We start from the raw sequence: 21,443 nt of genomic DNA on the forward strand, positions 1-21,443 counted from the left end.
CTTAATTTCCTGGTCACTGGAGACTTCTTCAGTGAAAATAGGGTCCTTAGCCCCACGTTGGGCGCCAAATGTGATGACTGCGTTTAGTACCCAGAGTATATTAGAATCAGCCGGAGTCAGAATAAGGGAAAATGCTTGATCTTTATTCTTTGCAGAGGTGAAGGGGAATGGCAACACGAAGTGAGAGCAATCGCGACATGAATCTGCCCAGCAGTGCCTCTGCCTCTCTCATTCCACCCACCAAATCGTCTACTCAATTTTCTATACAACACATCAAACTTGCACAGAAAGTGGGCGGGGCCATTCTTTCTCCAAGCATATATTAATGGAGTATTGTCCAATTGCTAATTAGCCTCAAGGGCTAAGAGGGACTTCAATGCAACAAGAGGAAATTAAAAAGGTTTTGCAGAAATAAAAACCAACAAAAACAAAATTAAAAGGGAAGTACAAGGGAAAAAAATCTTCCCAATCAGGATTTCTGATAGAGGGCTCATTTCTAAAATATATAAACAACTGTTTCAAATTTATAAGAATATACAAGTCATTCCCCAATTAATTTTGGTCAAAGGACATGAACAGACAATTTTCAGATGATGAAATTAAAGCCATCTATAGTTATATGAAAAAATGCTCTAAATCATATTGAGAGAAGTGCAAATTAAAACAACTCTGAGTTAGTACCTCACACCTCTCAGATTGGCTAAGATGACAAGAAAAGATAATGATAAATGTTGGAGGGGATGTGGGGAAATTGGCACACTAATCCATTGTTGGTGGAGTTATGAAATGATCTAATCATTCTGGAGAGCAATCTGGAACTGTACCCAAAGGGCTTTAAAACTCCATATCCTTTGACCCAGCAGTCACACTACTGGATCTGTATGCCAAAAAAATCATAAAGGAAGGAAAAAGCAACTCATATGCAAAAAATGTTTGTGAAAGCTCTTTTCTGGTAGCAAAGAATTGGAAAATGAGTGGATGCCCATCGATTGGGGAATGGCTGAATAAATTGTGGTATATGAAGATAATGGAACATTATTGTTCTATAAAAAATGATGAACAAACTGATTTTAGAAAGGCCTGGAATGATTTGCATGAACTGATGCTGAGCCAAACAAACAAAATTAAGAATATCAGCAAGAATGTGTGATGATCAACTATGAAAGACTTGGTTCTTCTCAGTGATTCAGTGATCCAAAGCAATCCCAATAGACTTTGGACAGAAAATGTCATCTGCATCCAGAAAAAGAACTAAAGAGACTGTATGTAAATGAATATGTGCTATTTCACTTCTTTTTTCTATTTTTTTTATCTCTCCCATGTTTTTTCCCTTTTCTTCTGATTTTCTCCCTCAATATGATTCATAAAATAATGTGCAGTAAAAATAAACTTATTACAATAAAAAAGAAAGTTATAAAACTATATAATATACAAACTATATATATATATAACTATATATTTTCATCCTCAAATTCATGAAAGAAAAAATATCATGAGTATGCTATGATTCTATCTTGTCTCCGGAACAAATATAATCTTATTCTTCCCCTATGACATCTGCTTTGGCCTTACGATCAGTGAACATATATTAAGTGTCTACTCTGCATCAGGCACTGTGCTAAGTGCTGGGGATATAAAAAGAGATAAAAAGAGTCCCTACCCCAAGAATAATGACTGACCTTATGTTTACATAAGTTCATTAGGATAAAATTGTTGCATTATCAGTCCGATGAGAACATTTGTATGGACAACTTCTACAGTGTTTTATCATGCTTCCGTGGAGAAAGGATTAAAATTGATGAACACAAGCACATATAATCAGAACCATATCTGTCATTGCACACATAATTACAATTTCTTTAAGTGATAAAAACCAGTAGAGAGACATATATTTGTTTTTTACAGTCTTCATAGGAATGAGGTCAGTTTTAGGCCTGATTCTTCACTCATATCACTGTGTTCCACCAATTATCATTAATAACATTTCAAGAATCATGGCAGCTAGAATCCTGACCATTAGTCCTTTTATAGCTACTCACTGCCATTGCACTTATACTCCTATCACTGACCTTACTCGTGCTTTGTATCAATTACCAGCCAGTATTTACTTACCATATTGTTGGTGGCTCAGAACCTTCTATTTCCAAGTAATCATATTTCTCTTCCATTTGAAAATCTGTAAATATGAGTGAAATGGTGTCCCCTGGCTCAGCTACAATTGTCCATGTGCAGTCAGCATTGTTATGATATTCATTAGGAAAACTCGGACTGGAAATTATGCCACTGGATCCTCTCATTGTGCCTCCACAGGCATCTTCAGCTGTTAAAAATAATGAAAAAATGTTTACTTAGAAGTTTGTTATATGAAATACAATCAAAGCAAACCCTCCTTAACATTTTCAGATAAACAGTCTAAAGACTGGGATGCCCAAGGGTCTTACAGTATTATATTCATAAGAAAAGTGAAGTCTGAGCCATTTATAAGAAATTTGAAAACAGTAAAAGAAAATCCAGGGATTATAGGTAATTCTATAGCTATTTTAAGGTGGGATACAAACTCAGATTTTTTTTTTTGATTCCAAGTACTTTCCTACCTACTTTGCCACCTGGTTGCATCTATTGTTTATATAATTAAATAAGTGCTTACTCTGTATAAAATGTCATCAAGAATTTGGAATAAAAAGACAAAAAGGAAAACCTCCACCTTTTGTGTATTTTATTTTGTTGTTGTTGCTTTTTACATACTTTTTGATCAGATACTGGGCAGCTACAGAGCTCCTAGTGAAATGGCAGAGAGGGATTACATAGAACTATGGGTAACATGGTTGTTTTACTGGAATATTGATTTATTTCAGAATTCTTTGTGTGAAATAATGAAGTAAAGTAAGAACTGTCTGTAATTAAATAAAAAGCATATGCAAAATAAATACAAAGTACTATTTGAGTAAACAAAGTACTCTGGGCAAGTTCAAATTTCAATGACTGTCAAAATATATATATTTTTTTTTCTGAACCAACAAACATTGTTCATACATCTGAAAGTCTGCTTTGAACTATAATTGGAGAAAAGCAATGGAATATTGAACTCAAAATCATCTTCATTTCCCTCAACTTACATCCTGCCACGGTTAAACTGAGTAATGGTAGATTTAGGATGCAGACAATGCATCTTCTCAGACCCTATGGTATTACTGACCTTTCTGGACACAGGTGCTCCTACTGCCTTGCCTCCATTAGGCCATAATATTCAACTTGTTTCCTTCAGTAGCAGTGGTAAATTTTCCCTGCTCCACTCAAATTCTCACCCAGTCTTCTTGTTATTATTAACATATGACTCTAAAATAACTGGCTAGAGTTAAGTATGCAGCCTGATCTGAGTCCATACCTAGAACAAAGTTAATTGGCTGGCATGCATGGCTTGGCTCTTTTTGGGGATTGTACTTAAACTAGAAGAGCTAATGGGTCACCACGATAGCGAGGCATTAGGGAAACAAAATGGTATGAAAGAATTATATGCCTTTCTGGGCACCTCAGGAAGGCACTTTGAAGAAGAATCTGGCTTTAAAATTATCCATGATTATCTAACATAATGGGCAAATCTACAAGCACAAAATCAGACTTTCAAATTTCTGTGGGTCTGAAATGCTAAGGTCAGTCTACTTATGTCTGTGATTGGTAAGGAGTGAAAAAGTGTTGGTCTCTAAAACTAATGAAATAGTCTTGGAGATATTGTAGTTATTTGGACACAGTACATTTTTTTACTTAATTAATTGGATTTCATGCTTATTCCATTAATTTTGATAAGATCCTATGAACCTTAGAATCAAAATAGCAGAATAGAAATCCAAATATTCATGAGCACTACTTGTGATCTTATGATAAATTCACAAAATGTTTGACTTCTCACTCATTTCTGCTATAGTATTGTTATTAAAAAGGAAATGATGAAAAATTTATTGTCTGCCTGCAATTCTTAGAATAGTCACTTTATTGAAAAACATTAGAAATATTTTGTTTAATGTATTGTAGGTGGTGAATAAATGCCTGAAGGGTAAATTACTTGAAGACAAGGACTAATTTATTTTTGTTTTTCTATTGCCTGAACCCTGCATAGTGCCCCATATAAAGAAGTCACTTAATAAATAATTGTTAAATTGAATTGTAGAATAAAAAGAGTGTAGGATACATGATCATGAATTTAAAATTGTTATGGACCTTTGCTTCGGTTATTTTTTCACACATGTCCAACTCTTCAATGTCCCCATTTGGGATTTTCTTGACAGAGAAGGTGCAACTATTTGCCATTTCCTTCTCTACTCATTTTACAGGTGAGGAAACTGAGACAAAATTAAGTGACTTTTCCCATGTCACATGGCTTGTAGGTGTCTGAGACCAGATTTTTAACTCCAGATTTTATGAAGTTTAGAGGTTATCTAAACCACATACAATCCTACAATTTGTAGATGAGAAAATTGAGGCATAAAAAATTAGACACAGATATTGGAAACTTTTGTTTTTATTTTGCTTTAGAATAGTAATTTTATTTTGAAGTACATTAGGAAAATAAAAAGTTTGATTCTTAATGATGAATTGCTAATAATTATATTAGTGTGATTTCTGTTTTGAAATTGAAATGTAGTGACAGGCATAGGGAATCGTATGTATATTTAAAGATGGGATAGACTGTAAAAGACTAATTAATGCATTATAATAATTTTACAGAAATATAATAATTATTTTTTAAAATTATAATAGAAAGGTCTCAATCAAATTGGTGACTAGCCAGGGCAACTTTGATAAGGAGGAAGAAATCCCAAGGAGATGTGCACCACCAATCTTCCTTATTCTGCCTGATACAAGAGTTCCTGTACCTTTCTGGTATATCTCTACTTGCTAGATAATGATCCCATTGTGACAACTAATAATCTAAGCCTGATTTGGTAAAAGATGCCAATGAAAACATGAAAAAAAAAACCACCAACTTTCATTCAATGAAATCAAGGGACTGAATCTGGATAAATTAAATTTTGAGGTTTTGAAAATACTTATAGATATCATTAAGAAACTACTACTAAATTTTGACAAACTGGTAAATGGGAGAAGTATCAAAAATCTGGAGATAAGGCATTGATTAGTTCCCCCCCCCCATTTAAAACGATGATGAAAGCAAAGCATTTAAATGCATAATGATGAAAAATAATTTGAGTATTTATTATTAAAAGTGTAATTGTATCTAATAAGAAGCATATTAAGGATTAATATAAATTCTTGCACTTGGGATCAAGAAATAAACTTTACCAGCACATGGTGAAAGCAGGAATAGTTGTCTAAAAATGAGCGGTAGATTTGTTTTATCTTTGATGTTTCAAGACTGATACAGGTAAATAGGCAATACTATTTTAATGATGTTAAGCTCAATTAAGAAAGGCATAGCTTCCCAAAATAGTAAGATAGTCTCAGTACTTTCTCTCCTGGTGAGACCACATCTGGATAATGGATTCTGATCTGAGCATGACATTTTAGGAAAGATGTTGATAAACTGAAGGGCAATAAGAATAGTTAAGGGCCTAGAGTCTTTTCCAGTTTAAAAAAATGGAAATGTTCAGCTTAGAAAAAATAAGGCTGAGGATAGCATGATAGATATTTTGAGCACCTAAAAGGCTGTCATGTGGAAGAGGAATTAGACTTATTTTTTTTGGCCCTTTGGTAAAACCAAAAGTAATGAATAGGATCTGCAAAGAGACAAATTTACACTTGGGACAAGGAAAGGGTTTCTAACATATAGAATGCTCCAACTTGGAGATTATATGAATGTATGATTTTGAACACTTTCTAGGAAAAAAAAAGCTGTGTTAGATTCAATGGAATACTGGCAATGTTATATACCACATTTTAGCTAAGCAATTGATGTTTCATGATAACATCTGGAAAGGCAGAGAAGTATCTGAGCTGAATAAAAGTATCATTTGGTATATTAAATATATTGTGATTGAATAATGCTAAACAAAATGTAATGATTAGTGGCTGAGCTAAAAGAGAACCTAGTATAGTTTACAAAGTTTGTAAATGTTTCATTTCAGGTGTTAGGGGAGAAAACCTAGAAATATTGATTAATAAAGAAGATTATGATAGTAAGTAAGGAGCATTGCAGTCACCTATTATAAGAGTCTATCCTTAGTTCTTTTTTGTTCACTTTTTTAAAAAATAAATAATGAAGGCATCCTAAGAACATTTACCAAATTTCAAGAACATAAGCTCAAAGTGATGTCTCATATTTCAAAAGAAAGAAGTGGGATTTACAAAATTAGACAAAAAGGTCTTTCCTGCTTCCTTCCTCAATTGTTGAATAAACAAGTACAGATTTGAAATTAGTGTTGGAGAAAATCAAGGTCAATAATATTCAAAAGAGAATAATGTAAAGTCCTCCATTATAATTTAAAAAAAAATAAATGCACTCCACAAATAAAGATCAACAAGACATAGCTAGATAACAATTTATATGGAAAAGATATGGAGTGTTAGTCAACTAAAAGATCAATATGAGTCATTAAAAGGACCATAGAATTTTGAATAAGTAAAGTTACTTTCTCACTATAATTTACCCTGGTCACATCCTATTTAGAGAATTCTATTCAGTTTAGTCATTTTGGACAATTTAGAGAGAATAAAAAAGAAAGCATATATACCAAACTATGCAAGAGAAAGTGAGATCATTTTATTTGGGAAAAAAAAAGATGTCAGGAGGACATGATCACTACCTTAAGATATGTAGTGGGTTGTTATGGGAAGGAAAGAGTAAACATTTATCTTTGTGACCATGGAGTACAGAATAGGAATAATGTGTAGAAAGCATATAAATTGAACATAAGTTCAATATAAAGGGCAAGGATAATGTAGTCAGAGGAAGAGAGACATCTTAACAATAATAATCATGACAAAATATGAATAACTACCTTATGATTTTATGGATTCCCTGACCTTGGACATATTCAAATGGAGATTTGATGATCATTTTTAAGAGATATTGTTGAGTTAGTGCTTTCTTAGTTACAAGGTATGTTAGTCTTCCACTTAGGTTTCTTTCTCTTGTGGCATTTCATGATTTTATGGCAACTGCACTATTTTTAGAAGATTTAGAAATTAGTGTTGGAGAAAATCAAGTTCAAAGACCATTAACATCTAGGCCAGTTAAAAGGAAGACCAGGTATCCTGGGAATCTAAGTCAATAATGTTAAGGGTTCAATCCCTTATATTTCTTAATGATTTTTCACTGTCCCAAAATGTATGGAGCTGCTAATATTTCATCTTTCAAATTTTACTTTTTATAGGTAAAAGTCCCAAATGTTTTTTTTTAATAGCCTAAATAGTAATGGGTTTCTTGTCAACAGAAATTTTCAATTAGACAAGATGATTATTTTTGTAAGATATGTTAGGAAAAAACTTCTGTACCAATCATGTAGAGTCAGGATAGGTAAAATTATGAACAAGGTGATTTTTCATATATCTCTTTTTCCTATTAGTCAAAAACATTTTTTGTCTCTTGTTCCCTCTTTAGTTTCTCCATATCCTGTTGCCTGGGGAATGCATAGATTTTTTTTTCAAAGTGAGAAAGTTTAAAATAAAATAAATGTAGTACCTAATTTAGGGACATGAGAGAATGTGACTCTATTCCTTGATTCAAAATTGAATATTAATGCTCAACATGACTTGCTCAAAACTGCATGGTGAATTAGTGGTAATACTAGATATAGTAAGTATTATTTCCTTGTGCCTTATCTGCAAGGCAAACTGAATCTTTTTAGCATTACTCATATTTGGCACTCGTTTCCTTGCTTTTAAACGGATTGTCACCTATGTTTAGCATTCGGTATTCAACTTTTGGTTCTAAGAATTTTTATTGTGTAAAATTCAACTTAAGCATTATTGTTTATATTATGAAAAGGTCTTTCCTGCTTCCTTCCTCAATTGTTGAATAGACAAGTACAGATTTGAAAGTTTTCTATGAGATAGATACCATGCTAAGAGCTAGGTTTATATCATTCTATCAAAAGCCAATATATAGTAGAAATCTGGAATTTAGGCAGGGAGGATAGGGTATCTATGTGAAGATAAGACATTTGGGTGATAACCAGAGTGTTCAGCTGGAAGTAAAGTGTACAGGATGCATAGGACTACTCAAGTAATAGAGGTCCCAGAGAGATTCACCATTTTGGAGAATTATTAGTGCCTCCTCACTCAAACTTATTATTTTTAAAAATCACGTTTTGTTTCAACCAATCAATAAACACTTATGCCTAATATGTGACATTGTGCTAAACACTGAGGAAACAAAAAGAGACAAAAATATTCTCTACCCTTGAAAAACATAAATCTAATAGAGAAAATAGCATGCAAAAGTATGTGTACAAAGCAAGAATATATAGGAAAAAAGATAGAAAATAAGTAACAGAGGAAAGGCACTAGAATCAAGCAAGAGCTGCTAGGGAAAGTCTTATTGAAGTTGTTATTTTAGCAGGGAGGTCAATAGTAGAAGTGATATAGAAAGAGCATTGCAGCATATGGGAAAGGCAGAGAGAATACCAGGAGATGGGAGACTGAATTACAGAATTTTTATTCTGTAAAACTCAACTTAAGCATTATTTTGAAAAGTTCTTTCCTGCTTCCTTCCTCAGTTGTTGAATAGACAAGTACAGATTTAAGTGCTTTCTATGAGACAGGTATCATGCTAAGAGCTAGGTTTATATTAAAGATCTATCTATCTATCTATCTATCTAGAGAGATAACAATATATAGCTTTTTTGTTTATAGCTGTTTTTTGTCCTTCATTCTCAAAGAGAACTATGATATCAGGGAGATGATGCTTCACTAGTAGTTCAGTATCCCTAAATCTTCATGTTGGGGATTAAGATGTAAAAAGATTGAAAATATAAGTGGGGACTAGATTATGAAAGACTTTGGATGTGAAATGGACTATTTTATATTTTTTCAGGATGATATAGGGAGGTGCCAGAATTTATTGAATTGGAGGTGACATGATTGGTCCTACATTTAGGAAAATCCATTTAGCTTTAGTGGTTACTTGGAGAATTAATTGGAATGGGGAAAGATAATGTAGGCAGACCTACTTGCAAGTTCCTGCAATAATTAAGGCATCAAGTGATAAAGACTGCATTACTTCCAATTGTATATGTATATATTGTTTCCTTTAATAAAGTAAAATCATTTTGCATTTTTACTTTGTATTCTCTCTTTTGCTTTTATCTTTTTTTATCTCCAATGTTCATCATATAATAGGCACTTAATAAAAGTTCATCTTTTATTTGAATAGAAAATTCGGGAATAGTTCTCACTTTAAAATTTTCTCCTCAGTATCACATTTTATATTCAGTCTGAAAAATTTAATAAAAGTTCAAATCAATGTCAGGTAATTTCAGCTACAATTATAATGGGGGTAATATGTGTCTTTGTTTCAAAATGAAGAATTTAAAGAATGTAAACAGAATTTGGAGGGTTTTTTTTTTGAAAAAATAACCAACAGAGCTTAGCTTCCAGTTAGCAAAATAATAATAATAATAAATAATAATAATAATAATTGAAATATAAATCTACTGGATAGTAGTTCTCTCAACTGGGAACATATCTCATACACTTCCTTCTTTTAACTCACCCGGAATTTATGAGTTTTAGGACATGACAACTTGATAAATAGGAAATACAGAAGATGATGAAAAGGCTGTTTAACTTCATATTCCCTGAACTAAATGGGCTGCATGTTGTCAAGTGATATCATTTTCACACACACACACACACACACACACACACACACACAGTAAAGAAATAGGAACTGTAATTATTCTTGTTATAGGAAAGTTTATAAACAGTATGAAATTACTATATACCAATTATATTGTTTTAATTAATTCAAAGCCTGGTGATTCTCAAAGCCTTTGATCTCTATAATCATAGGTTATATGTTTAGAGATGGAGCTTATCTAGTTTAATCTCCTCACTTCACAGATAAGGAACTTGAAGTCCAGGAGATTGCTTTACTCTGTATCACAAAGATATTAACTAGCCAAGCACCTAATTTTCTTTTTAAAAATCCAGTATTCTCTATTGTATAATCTGGTATCTCAACCAATTAATACTATAGCAATATGTTCCTTAAATACTATTCCTTTCAAGATAAAGCCATCTTGAAGCGATATACTTTGGTGCTTAATCCACAAACTCTTTCAAACATCCAAGGAAGATTTATTTTAGATTTCTTTTTATTATTTAATACATTAAAGCAAATAAGTATCCACTGAGGACTAAATACAGCAAATCTGAAAAATCATCATAGTTTTACACTTTACAAACTTAAACAGTTTGAAGAGCTGAAAACTGTGCTAAGAATATTAAATCACTGAATAGCTTATGAAGTATTATGAGGTAAATTCAAGAAAACAATAATATGGTTCTTGTTCTCAAGGAGTTTATATTCTGGTGTTAGAGAAAATTTGTGGTGTGTTTAAATGAAAACTAGACATTTTAAAAATCTTTCAAGGAAATTAGGAAATGATTATTTTTTTCTGGACAAAGCTATTTTCCCTGAGAACACCATCTAATTTTATGTTGAAGTAATGTGATACTTCTCTAAAAACTAAACATATTTTTTCCATAGTATTCTCAGAAATTTCTAATAATCTCGACAAAATCAGGAGAATCAGAATAAATTAGCTAAATCAGCAATTTCTCCAATTTAAAAATCCAAATATTTCAATAAGGAGTGAAAAGATTTGCATTGATAATATAAAGAAAGGCAAAGAACTTTTTCACTTTGTGTCATTTTTTTAGTAGATTTTACAATTGTCTCTATGCTTCATGTTTCTCTCTTATTAATCCATTTTTTACTGAGATTAAAGTATTTTTCCTAAAAACCAGGTCTCGTCAAGTCATTCCCCTACTTAATAAAATCTAGAGCTTCTTGATTAACTTAAAAATTAAACACAATCTCCTCTGCTTAGAAATAAAAGTCCCTTTTAATCTGGATTCAATCTCCATCTTTGGATTCAATTTACATGTCCAGGCTTCAGTTTATATTATTCCTCTTCATGAACTTTAAAAAACAGACAAACTGACATTGTTGCTGTTATTCACATGTGACATTGCATTTCCTATCTCCATAACTTTGCAGTTGCTGTTCTCCATAACCTCAACTATATTCACTTATTACTTCCTCCTTTTAGAATCCAGCTACCTTCTAAACTTAACTCAAGCAACATTTTCTACATGAAGCCTTTCCTGATCCCAATAGTTATTAGTTCTTTCCCTGTCTTATATTAATTTTGCAAATATTTTTATGTGTTAATATATACCAATAGAGTGCCATTTCCTTGAGGACGATGTTTCATTTTGGAATTCATATCATCCACACTTGATATAATGACTGACATATACAATATTTATTTTTTGACTTTACAATGGCAAGCAAGAGCATTATAGGATGGATGACAGGAATCTTTTTATCCCAAGTTCAACCATTTCCATTTTAATTGAACTAATGTGTTTTTTCATTTATCTAATCAAATATATGTCTGGGTGCAATTGTGACCCATGCTTCTAAGAGAAAAGCAAAATTTGACCCACAAAATCCTCAAATTTGAAATTTTTTCTGAAGATCTATCTATATATGTTAGCAGATTTGGGGGGTGGGGGTGTCTGGGTGCTATAGTTACATGATAAAATCTTTAAGTTGTAGTTAATAAGAAATCCTACCAAAAACAACCACCACCAGAAAGAGAACAAGCATTAATCAAAAAGTAAGTTTTGATCATATAACTATAACACAAAGAGATTTCACTTCTTCCCCAAGTGTACCTTGGAGTTGCCCTGTGCCTAAGTAAGCTTTCATTTGTTCCCATTCTAGATTCTACCATTGAGTCTATCAATCAACTAGCATTTTATCATCACTTATTTTTTGCTGTGCACTGTGTACAAATACTCAAAACACAGCCAACTAACCACAGATGGAGACAAACAATCTAAAATACTTACTTGTAGCATGTCTTTTCAAATTCTGGATTCTACTTAGTGCTTTGTTTACCAGTCACTTAATGAAATAATATATAGAAAACTAAACAATCTATTGTCAAAGGAAAAAGACAAGCATTTCCTGGAATTGGAATGCTTTGGGCCTATTCCAGATGTGATGTGATCAATACAATTCCAAATTCTATTACATTATTTAATTCTGCCTAAATTTCCTTTGTTAAATGTCTACCTTCCACATTAGCACTGAAGTAAAACTGATTTGTGAGCTGAGTTTTTCTTCCCTAAGTCAGGCATCATCAGTTGCCTGGCTCTTAATTAGACACAAATCTTTTAAATACTGTTCTCTTCTCAATTAGCCATTATACAACCAACCACACAGAGCCCACCAAGTTATTATGTCTGCTCATGTTTATACTTAACTAAATTTGCCTTGTGCTTCCTTGTGTCTCAAGCACAAAGTCACCATTTTCACACAGGGAAGGAAATTAAATGAGCTTGTTGTTTAACAATCCTTTTCTCATTCTACTAGTCCTATTCAATGTTTTATGTCTTGTCAGAAGGCAGAAAATGACTTGAAATATCAAGAAAAGAAGAAATAATTTTAATATATTTTAAATAATATTCTATTTTTCAAATTACATATCAAGACAATTTAATATTCCTTTCTAAAAGATTTACAATATTCCTTTAATATTATATATACCATTATATATATATATACCTATATATATCATAACTATTATTATTATATGTACCATTATGTAAAATATATATTTCCATATTGGTCATAATTATGAAAGAAGACATTGATTAAAAAACATAAAAAAAGTGAAATAATTATTCTTTGGTCTATATTGAGTCCTTCAGTTATTGAGCTGGATGTGTATAGCTTTGTACTTTTGGTGCTGTGAAGAGTTGAATAATTAATAGTTGATCATCACACAATGTTGTTGATACTTTACAAATGGATTTCTGATTCTTCTCATTTCACTTTGCATCAGTTTCTATATTTCTTTCCAGGTTTTTTCTCAAATCTGGCTGTTCATTTTTTAGTATATAATAGTGTTCCATCCATACATCACATACTATATATAAGTTGTTCAGCCATTTCCAATTGATAAACATGCCCTCAATTTCCAATATTTTACCCACACAAAAAGGGCTGATATAAATATTTTTACCCATGTAGATCCTTTTCTCTTTTTAGGATGATTTTGTGAATCAAAAAGGTATACACAATTTGGTAGACCTTTAGATATAGTTCGAGAATTGTTAAATCAAAAGGCTATAAAACTATGTATACCCTTCGATTCAGCAGTGTCAGTACTGGGTCTGTATTCAAAAGAAGATCATAAAAGGGAGAAAAGGACCTACATGTGCAAAAATTGTTTGCAGCAGCTCTTTTGTGTTGGTAAAAATTGGAAAATGTGTGGATGCCTATCAGTTGGGGAATGGTTGAATAAGTTCTGGTATATGGTTATAATGAATATTATTGTTCTATCAGAAATGATAAGCAGACTAATTTCAGAAAAGTCTAGAAAGATTTATATGAACTGATGCTGAGTGAAATGAGCAAAAGTAGGAGAACATTGTATAGAATAACAGCAAGATTATGTGATGATCAACTAGGGTAGACTTAGCTCTTCTGAGAAATATAATGATCCAAGACAATTCCAATGGATTTGGGATGAAAAAAAAAGTCATCTACATCAAGGGAGAACTATGGAGACTAAACGAGGATCATAGCATACTATTTTTACAATATTTGTTTGTTTGTTTTTTGCTTTTTTTGTGTTTTTTTCCTTTTGTTCTGATTTTTCTTTCATAATGAAATGATTGTGCATGTATAACCTATATCAGATTACTTGCTCTCTTGAGAAGAGGAGAGGCAAAAGAGGAAGGGAGAAAAAAATTCGGTCACTCAAAATATTACAAAAAGGAATGTTGAAAACTATCTTTACATGTAATTGGAAAAATAAATTCTATGAATTCAGAATTGTTAGATCAGTTCACAGCTACACTAACAGTGCATTAATGTCCCAATTCTTCCCTACCCTAGTCAACATTTATCATTTCCCTTTTTTATCACAGTTAATCTGATAAGTATGAGATGGTACCTTAGAATTGTTTTAATTTGCAGGAAGAGATGTATTCTTATTTATCAGCAAGAAAAGGAGAATAAAAAGGCTTTCTCTTATTTCATTTATCATTCCTGCTACATTAATACCAAAACAGATGAAAGAAAAGATAAAGCAAGTTTCACTGATAAAGGCCTCATTTCTCAAAGATTTGTCAAATTTACATATGGAACAGAGTCATATCTCATTGATAAATGGTTAATGGATATAAATAGAAAGTTTTTAGAAGATGTCAGAGCTATCTTTGATCATCTGAAAAAATGCCAGAAATAATTATTTGCTGGAGAAATATAAATTAAAATAATTTTGAGATACAACCTTACACCTATCAGGTTGGGTAAAATGACAGAAAAGAAAGATGACAATGAAAGAGAATGTGGAAAAATTGGGCCACTCATGTACTGTTGTTGGAATTGTGAACTGATCCAACCTTTTTGGAAAACAATTCGGAACTACTCCCAATGTACTATAAAACTATGTAGATGAGCCAGCAATACCACTTGTAGGTCTAAATCACAAAGAGAACACATACACACACACACACACACACACACACACACAAAACTATAAGGACAAAAATATTTATAGCAGCTCTTTTTATAGAGACAAAGATATTGAAGTTGAGGAAATACTCATCAACTGGGGAATGAATGAACAAGTTGTGGTGTGTGATTGTCATGGAATACTATTGTGTTGCAAAAAATGATGAGGGGCATAGTTTTGGAAAAAGTTTGGAAAGATGTATGTGAATTGATAGCAGATCCAGCAGATCATTGTACATAATATAGCAATATTGTAACCATGGACAACTATGAAAGTTTTGGCTATTCTAATAAACACAATGATCCAAGATAATTTCAAAACATTCATGATGAAAAATGTTATCTACTTCCCGAGAGAAAACTAATGAACCTCTGGATATAAATTGGAGTATAATTTCCGCCTGTATTTTTCTTTCTTTTTGTTACATAATTAACAAATATATAAATATCTTTTACATAATTATATCATAATTATGTGTATAATTAACACTATATTGCCTTCCTTCTCAATGATTGGACTGAGAAGCTAGAGGGAGGGAAGGGATTTGGAACCCTAAATTTTGCTGTAAAAAGAATGTTTAAAAATAAATAAATTTTAAATTTAAAGTCCAAACAATTCAATTCATATTCTACAAATAAATGCAGGGAAAATGATATTTCAGAAATGAGTCACATTACTGAGTAAGTTCCTAAGAATTATTTTTGAAAATATAGGTTTGTAATTATTCTCCCTTGATTTCTGTGAACTCTATTCTTATGGTTCTTTTTCACTCTCTATTTCTTCTCTGTCACCGTGTTTTACTTCCCATGTCCTAACTTAAATGTTGGTACCTGCCATCAGGGAACCAATAAATGTTTAACAATTAATTCCCATGTAGGGGAAAAAAAAGGATTGATGCATTTTAAATTTTAATTTTCATTGTTAACATTATCTAGAACACTTTTTAAATTCTAACAATTTAATAAGATAATAAATCAAGCCTGATTTATAGCATTTGCTAATATCCCCAAAGATCAATGTTTACATAGAAAATTAACAATTAACTCCCTCTAGGCCATTTGAGTTGCCTCCAGCACCCCATGGTAGTCCCACATCTCTCTGTATTTAGCTTAAGTTTCTCCCTTAACTTAATCTCATTCATTTCAATGGCTTTCCTTAATGCATCAAGACAATTTGTTTCCAAAGCTACATTCCCATGATTCCAGTCCTTCATTTTCAAAAGCCCATTGACAATCTCTAAGTGTCCTGTTAACCACAGTTAACTTTCATGCAGTGCTTATTATGTGCCAAATGATGTAGACACCAGGTGATGGTAGATACCAAAAGTTGGGGTTCTGTCATGTGAAGAATTCACAGTAGCCATTCTCTTTGGCAAAAGGTAGATTTATTTAGGTTATGAAAAAATGAAGGGAAATCAATAGACACCAAGAATGGTAAATATGAAATAGAGTGGGAGTGCATATGAAAAACAAGTTCCTCAATGGAACTCACAATTACCCAGTACAAAAGGAGCACCCCATGAGGTCAGGGCATGCCTTTAACTGGAGGCTAAATACTGAAAGGGACTTAGCACTACAAGAAAGTTAATAAGCTGTAAGGAAGAGAAATTGGGCTGAGAAGCATAGTGGAGTTAGAGGAGATACCAAAGACCCAAGGCATAGTGTTGTGTTGGACTGACCCAAAGGAAGGCAGCAGCCATGGAATAGTTCATAAGTAGATTTTATGGGAAAAATTTAACTTCAGAGACATGACTGGGATTGCTGACAAGTCAAAATGAGACTACTTGAGACCCCTACAGTGGGTGGGTTGGGTCTCAAAAGTTTGACATAACTTGGATTTCTGATTGGACAATTTCTCCAGAAGGTAGGACCATGGAGCTAAACTGAACTCTATCAGTGCTTTCTCCCTGCCTGCTTTGGACCTTTTCTTTAATTTCGTTCTGACAATACCCCATTCAGGAACTCATCATTAGGCACTGTGTTAAATACTTTCAAATCATTTTCTTATTGGATCTTCACAGCAATCCTGGCAGATAAGTGCTATTATTTTCCTCATTTTTTTTTTTTTTTTAAGTTTAGGAAACAGAGTAAGTATAACTTTGAGGGCCATGATAAATACATGGAAAAGATGTACCAATGATAACCACATGCTCTGGTAGGGTGTTATAGGTGCTACAGAATCAAAACACACTGAAAGAGTATTATGGGATCCTGGGACTATAGCTCTGAGCTATGGACCTGAGTCTCTCATCTTTTTTTTCACTCAAGAGTGAAGTTTTAAGTCTGGTGACAACAATTGAGGCCAATTGAGGCTTTTGTTTTTGTTTTTGTTTTATATTTAATGTAAATTTTCTCAGTTTTTTTGTGAATTTGCAAAGTTTTTTTTTTATTGAATGCTGACATTCTTTATGAATATATAAACATTTCACCAAGACCTTATTAGAAAATTATAAACTTTTACATAGATGAGATTGAAAAAAATCAACAAAGTATAAAAGGGTATAAAAACACGGGTTATATAGATCTGATGACATTAGGAGCAAATAAAGAAGATTCACAAAAAATTTTACTGTCATAACATAATGGTAAAGAATTGTTTTTTTTATAAACTTCACATGTCAGACATCATTTGCCTGACATTGGTGCAACCAGGTAAATATAGGAACCCAGTCATTTGTTTTTCTCTTTCCTCTTACACCAAGTTAGTGATGGGTTCACAACTGCTTATTGTGTTTCACTTTCCACTGTAAACCATGAAGTTTGTTAGAAATTAAGAATTACAGCCCCTTAATGGCTGGCACTATAAAGCAAAGTAGATTGCTGCCTACAATTCAACTTTCAAGGAAATAAACCCTGGGGTTGATTAGTTTGGAGAAAACACGACTGTATTATGAAATTCATTGTAGCTTGCTTCATGTTTCATTGCCATAAGAAAGAGGATTTAGAAAGGATGAGGAACTGATCCCTCACCTTTTTTTGTTATAAATGTCTTTGGGACAATCTGGGAGAACTAAAAACACATTTTAGAATACTTTTTAAAAAAAAAATAACCAAAAGAAATGCTAAATTCACTTAAAATGAAAGGAAAATCTTCACCACCCCCTTCCCATCTAGTTCATAAAACTTTAAAATTTATAAGAATTCTTGATTTACAACTTGTTTTGCTTGGCCCCAGACATCAATTGTGAAATGTTACATTTTCAAGTTGTGTTCAAATCCAGTCTCAAACACTTACTAGCTGGGTGAAACTGGGCAAATCACTTAACTTTAATCCTCTGGAGAAGAAAATGGTAAATCACTCCTTTATCTTTGTTAAAAACCCAAGGAGAGTATTGATGTGCTAGGGTCAAGGGGTCACAAAGAGTCAGATACAACTGAATGACTAAACAACAACTTATTTGAAGCATGATGCAGGTCTTGTCTTCAAAAAATTAGAGCCATAAAAAGATAAAGTAGGACAAATTGGGAAGTAATGAGTTTTCTCCACCTTAAATGAATATTTTTAAGTGGAGGTAGGATGGCCATTAATTGGGGATTTTATAGCACTATCATAAGTCCATGAATATTGTTTGAAGGGGTAATCTCAAATTTGATAGGCCATCTAATTCAATCCTTTACTTTTATGGTACAAATGAGGAAACTGAGATCTAGTGAGACAAATGATTTATTTGAGGTTACACAGGCAGCACAGAGAAAACTTGGGTTTCTAATTCAAGTTGCATATTTCCATGTTCAGGAAAACTAGGTGGATAGAATGTTGGACCAGAAATCAGGAAATCATCTACCTGAGTTTAAGTGTGGCTTCAGATACTTATTAATTGTGTGAACTTGAGGCAAGCCACTTAACCCAATTTGCCTCAGTTTCCTTAATTGTAAAATGAGCTGGAGAAGGAAAGGGCAGATCATTCCATTATCTTTTCCAAGAAACCACCAAATGGAATTAACAAAAACAAAGCAGAGATAAGACTTAAATGCAAATTTTCCTGCTTAGGAGAAACCTAGGGGTCTCTATCTTTGACATCATCTGGCCTGTCATGTGTCAGAAAAGATAAAGATTAACAACAAAAAGAAGAAAATGACAAGATTGCTAGTATTAGCTCACATATCTATTTTAAGCACTTTCTTTAGAATAATCATATGAGGTGACATCACAGTTATGAAAACAGAGGTTCAAAAGAAAGAAATTGATTTCCCCAAAGCCGCTGAGCTAGTAAGTTAAAAATTCATGAAAAAGAATTAATTAAGTACAGTCCAAAAGCCTCACGATATTATTTGAACCCAAACAGTGTGAGTCAAGAATCTAGTTTTTGTTCTACTTTGCCACTCTTCTTCCCTATTAAGTTATATTTTGAATGAGATGGTTTCTAAAGTATCTCCTGAGATTTAGATTCTGGGGTTTTGTACCTATACCATAAGTCTAATATGCAGAAAAAAGTTCTCTAGTGAAGTGCCTAAAATCCCTATTGTTGATTTCTGAATTCTACTTATTTATGCTCAGTTCCACTGAACACTGAGGAAATCTGACAAGAGATAGATGAGTTACAATGTGGAGGGAGAAATAAAAAGATCAAGGGTACAAGGAACTGGCTAGGAGACAGTAAAGGAGGCCATAGGCAGTTAAAGACATGAGGGCAATAGATTTTGCAGGGGAAATATCAAATGTAAAGAAGGCACACTTTAGGCAATTTAGGTCTCTTTTTTCACATTTTCTCTCTAGAAACTTTAGTTCTGCCATTTTATTCATGACAGTAGTTAACAATATAGAGTGCGAAAATTCAAGGCTGGAGATTCTCTATTGTAACTCTGCTCACTATCCTTCATCTCTGAATGAAAATCAATACGAAAATGAAGTTAAACATTAGAGGAACTCACTTCATAGTTAAATTAGCTAGAGCACAGAAAGTACATTCAGCAACTAGGGGGTTTTCCATTTCTATGTTGTAATCATGGGATTAACCTGGCTTAGAAAAACAAAGCTGTCAATAACAATTATGATATTTCTACTACTTGTTGGTATTATTATCTAGAATGTTTATTCCTTATTTGCATAAAAATGAATTTAAGTAAGCTGTTAGGCTTTTATTTAAATTAATATGTGAATAATTCAAGTTGAGTTTTTGCATGCACTACATGAATATACTTTCCTATCTTTATATGTAACGACTTTTTAAAAAATGCACAACAGGGAGAACGTTAATTCTAATTTACAAAGGCAAATAAAAGTGAAATGCTGAGACTGTAATATGGCAAAATAAGGTGAAACACAAGTACAAATCTAAAAAAAAAAACAAAACCGCCTAAACAAAGCATAATACTCTGAGCCTTATGAATTCAAATTAGGGAAACTAAATTTGATTCTGCAATATGTTTTGGGTATGAAGATTCATTCTTCAGATTAATTCTCTGCTTTAAAAATGAATTATATTATAATGTAACACTACAACTTGTTCACATATACATATTTAGGTGTTTTGAAACTGTCATGCTGAACTAAGGATTATACAATACTGTGATCAGGAATGTCATTCCTATGAAAATAGAAGTTTGATCCCTAGGTAATAAAATGTTTAATCCTCCACACTTCATGAGAACATAATCATAAGTGATGAATGGAGCTATATATTGTACTGAGGAACTATAACAAGCAGCAAGAAGCTGAGTCAGAATTTGAAATCAGATTGATTTCTGGTGCAGTTTTTTTTTTTTCCTCCCTAGTATGCATTGCTTAATATGATATTGCAAAAGCATAATTCATATAGCAAGTGTTTTTCAAGAGATCTTAGAGATAATTTGTTTCAAATGACATTTTTTACAGCTATATATTTTTAAAGTTCCTTAATATTTGCATGATGTATGGCCATTATCCCTGCTGCCAGTAAAGTTGAAAATAGTTGATTGTTTGAGCTTGCTTAAGTTAATGAGATGTCCATGTTGAATTTGGCACCAATATCTAGAGTCCCTTGGAGCAGAGAACAGACAGACCACCAAAGGAAGGATGAACTCAAGTCAGATAGAGAGAAGTCAAAGTTTCCATTATAAGAAGTAGAAGGAATCAGGCCTGTGATTGGCCACAGAGCTTCCATTTGGGAAAGGTAGAAATATCTAGCTTCAAAAAAAAAAAAAAAAATTAACAAAAATAAAATTGTCTGTAGTGGCTTTTGGTATATATGTCCTAAATATCAACTGTCCTTTTTTGACAGGATTAAAAAAATATTTTTTTTAATTGAAAAAAAAGTTCATGCATCTAGTTAATGAAATTCCATTAGTCAATAAATAATTGCTGGTAATTGTTTTATTTGTTTATTTTAATGTAATTAACTTTTGATTATCCATGTGCAAATAATCCACTTTATGGATTACAAGTGACATATTATTCATTCAGAACTGACTTCTCTGTCCCCCAGTACTTATCTGGGTCACCTTCTCCCTGTTGTCTGTGACCATATGCTTACTGAGCACAAACTAATTTTAATATAGGCTGAAGCCAAATATAACAAGGGAAAGAAATCCAAAGCCAAATAAGTGATTTGGGGGTAATCTGCCAGTTTGGATAATCCTTCCCTTGGCATTATTTATCAGGAATTGGCCCTGAAATTGAGCAAAAGGTGATATGAGTATTGGAAGGCATTACAGTTTCCACTGTCCCCTGGAAAAAGCAATTAAAAAGGGGAAAAAAATGCAACTTTATCCAAATGATTTATCGGAAAACCATCATAACCTCAGTGAG

The 21,443-nt window shown here is 32.5% G+C and overlaps 1 protein-coding gene across 1 annotated transcript in view; it reads right to left on the minus strand.

Annotated features, from left to right (window-relative positions):
- The window catches only part of LOC127547630 (CUB and sushi domain-containing protein 3-like), a 588,420-nt gene that overhangs the window by 124,577 nt on the left and 442,400 nt on the right, over positions 1-21,443 (minus strand). Inside the window, exon 5 of the mRNA XM_051974567.1 lies at positions 2,113-2,320. Coding sequence (XP_051830527.1) covers positions 2,113-2,320 — 208 coding nt within the window. The remainder of the gene's footprint in view (positions 1-2,112; positions 2,321-21,443) is intronic.

The sequence above is a fragment of the Antechinus flavipes genome, chromosome 1 (assembly GCF_016432865.1).
Source record: "Antechinus flavipes isolate AdamAnt ecotype Samford, QLD, Australia chromosome 1, AdamAnt_v2, whole genome shotgun sequence".
NCBI lineage: Eukaryota > Metazoa > Chordata > Mammalia > Dasyuromorphia > Dasyuridae > Antechinus > Antechinus flavipes.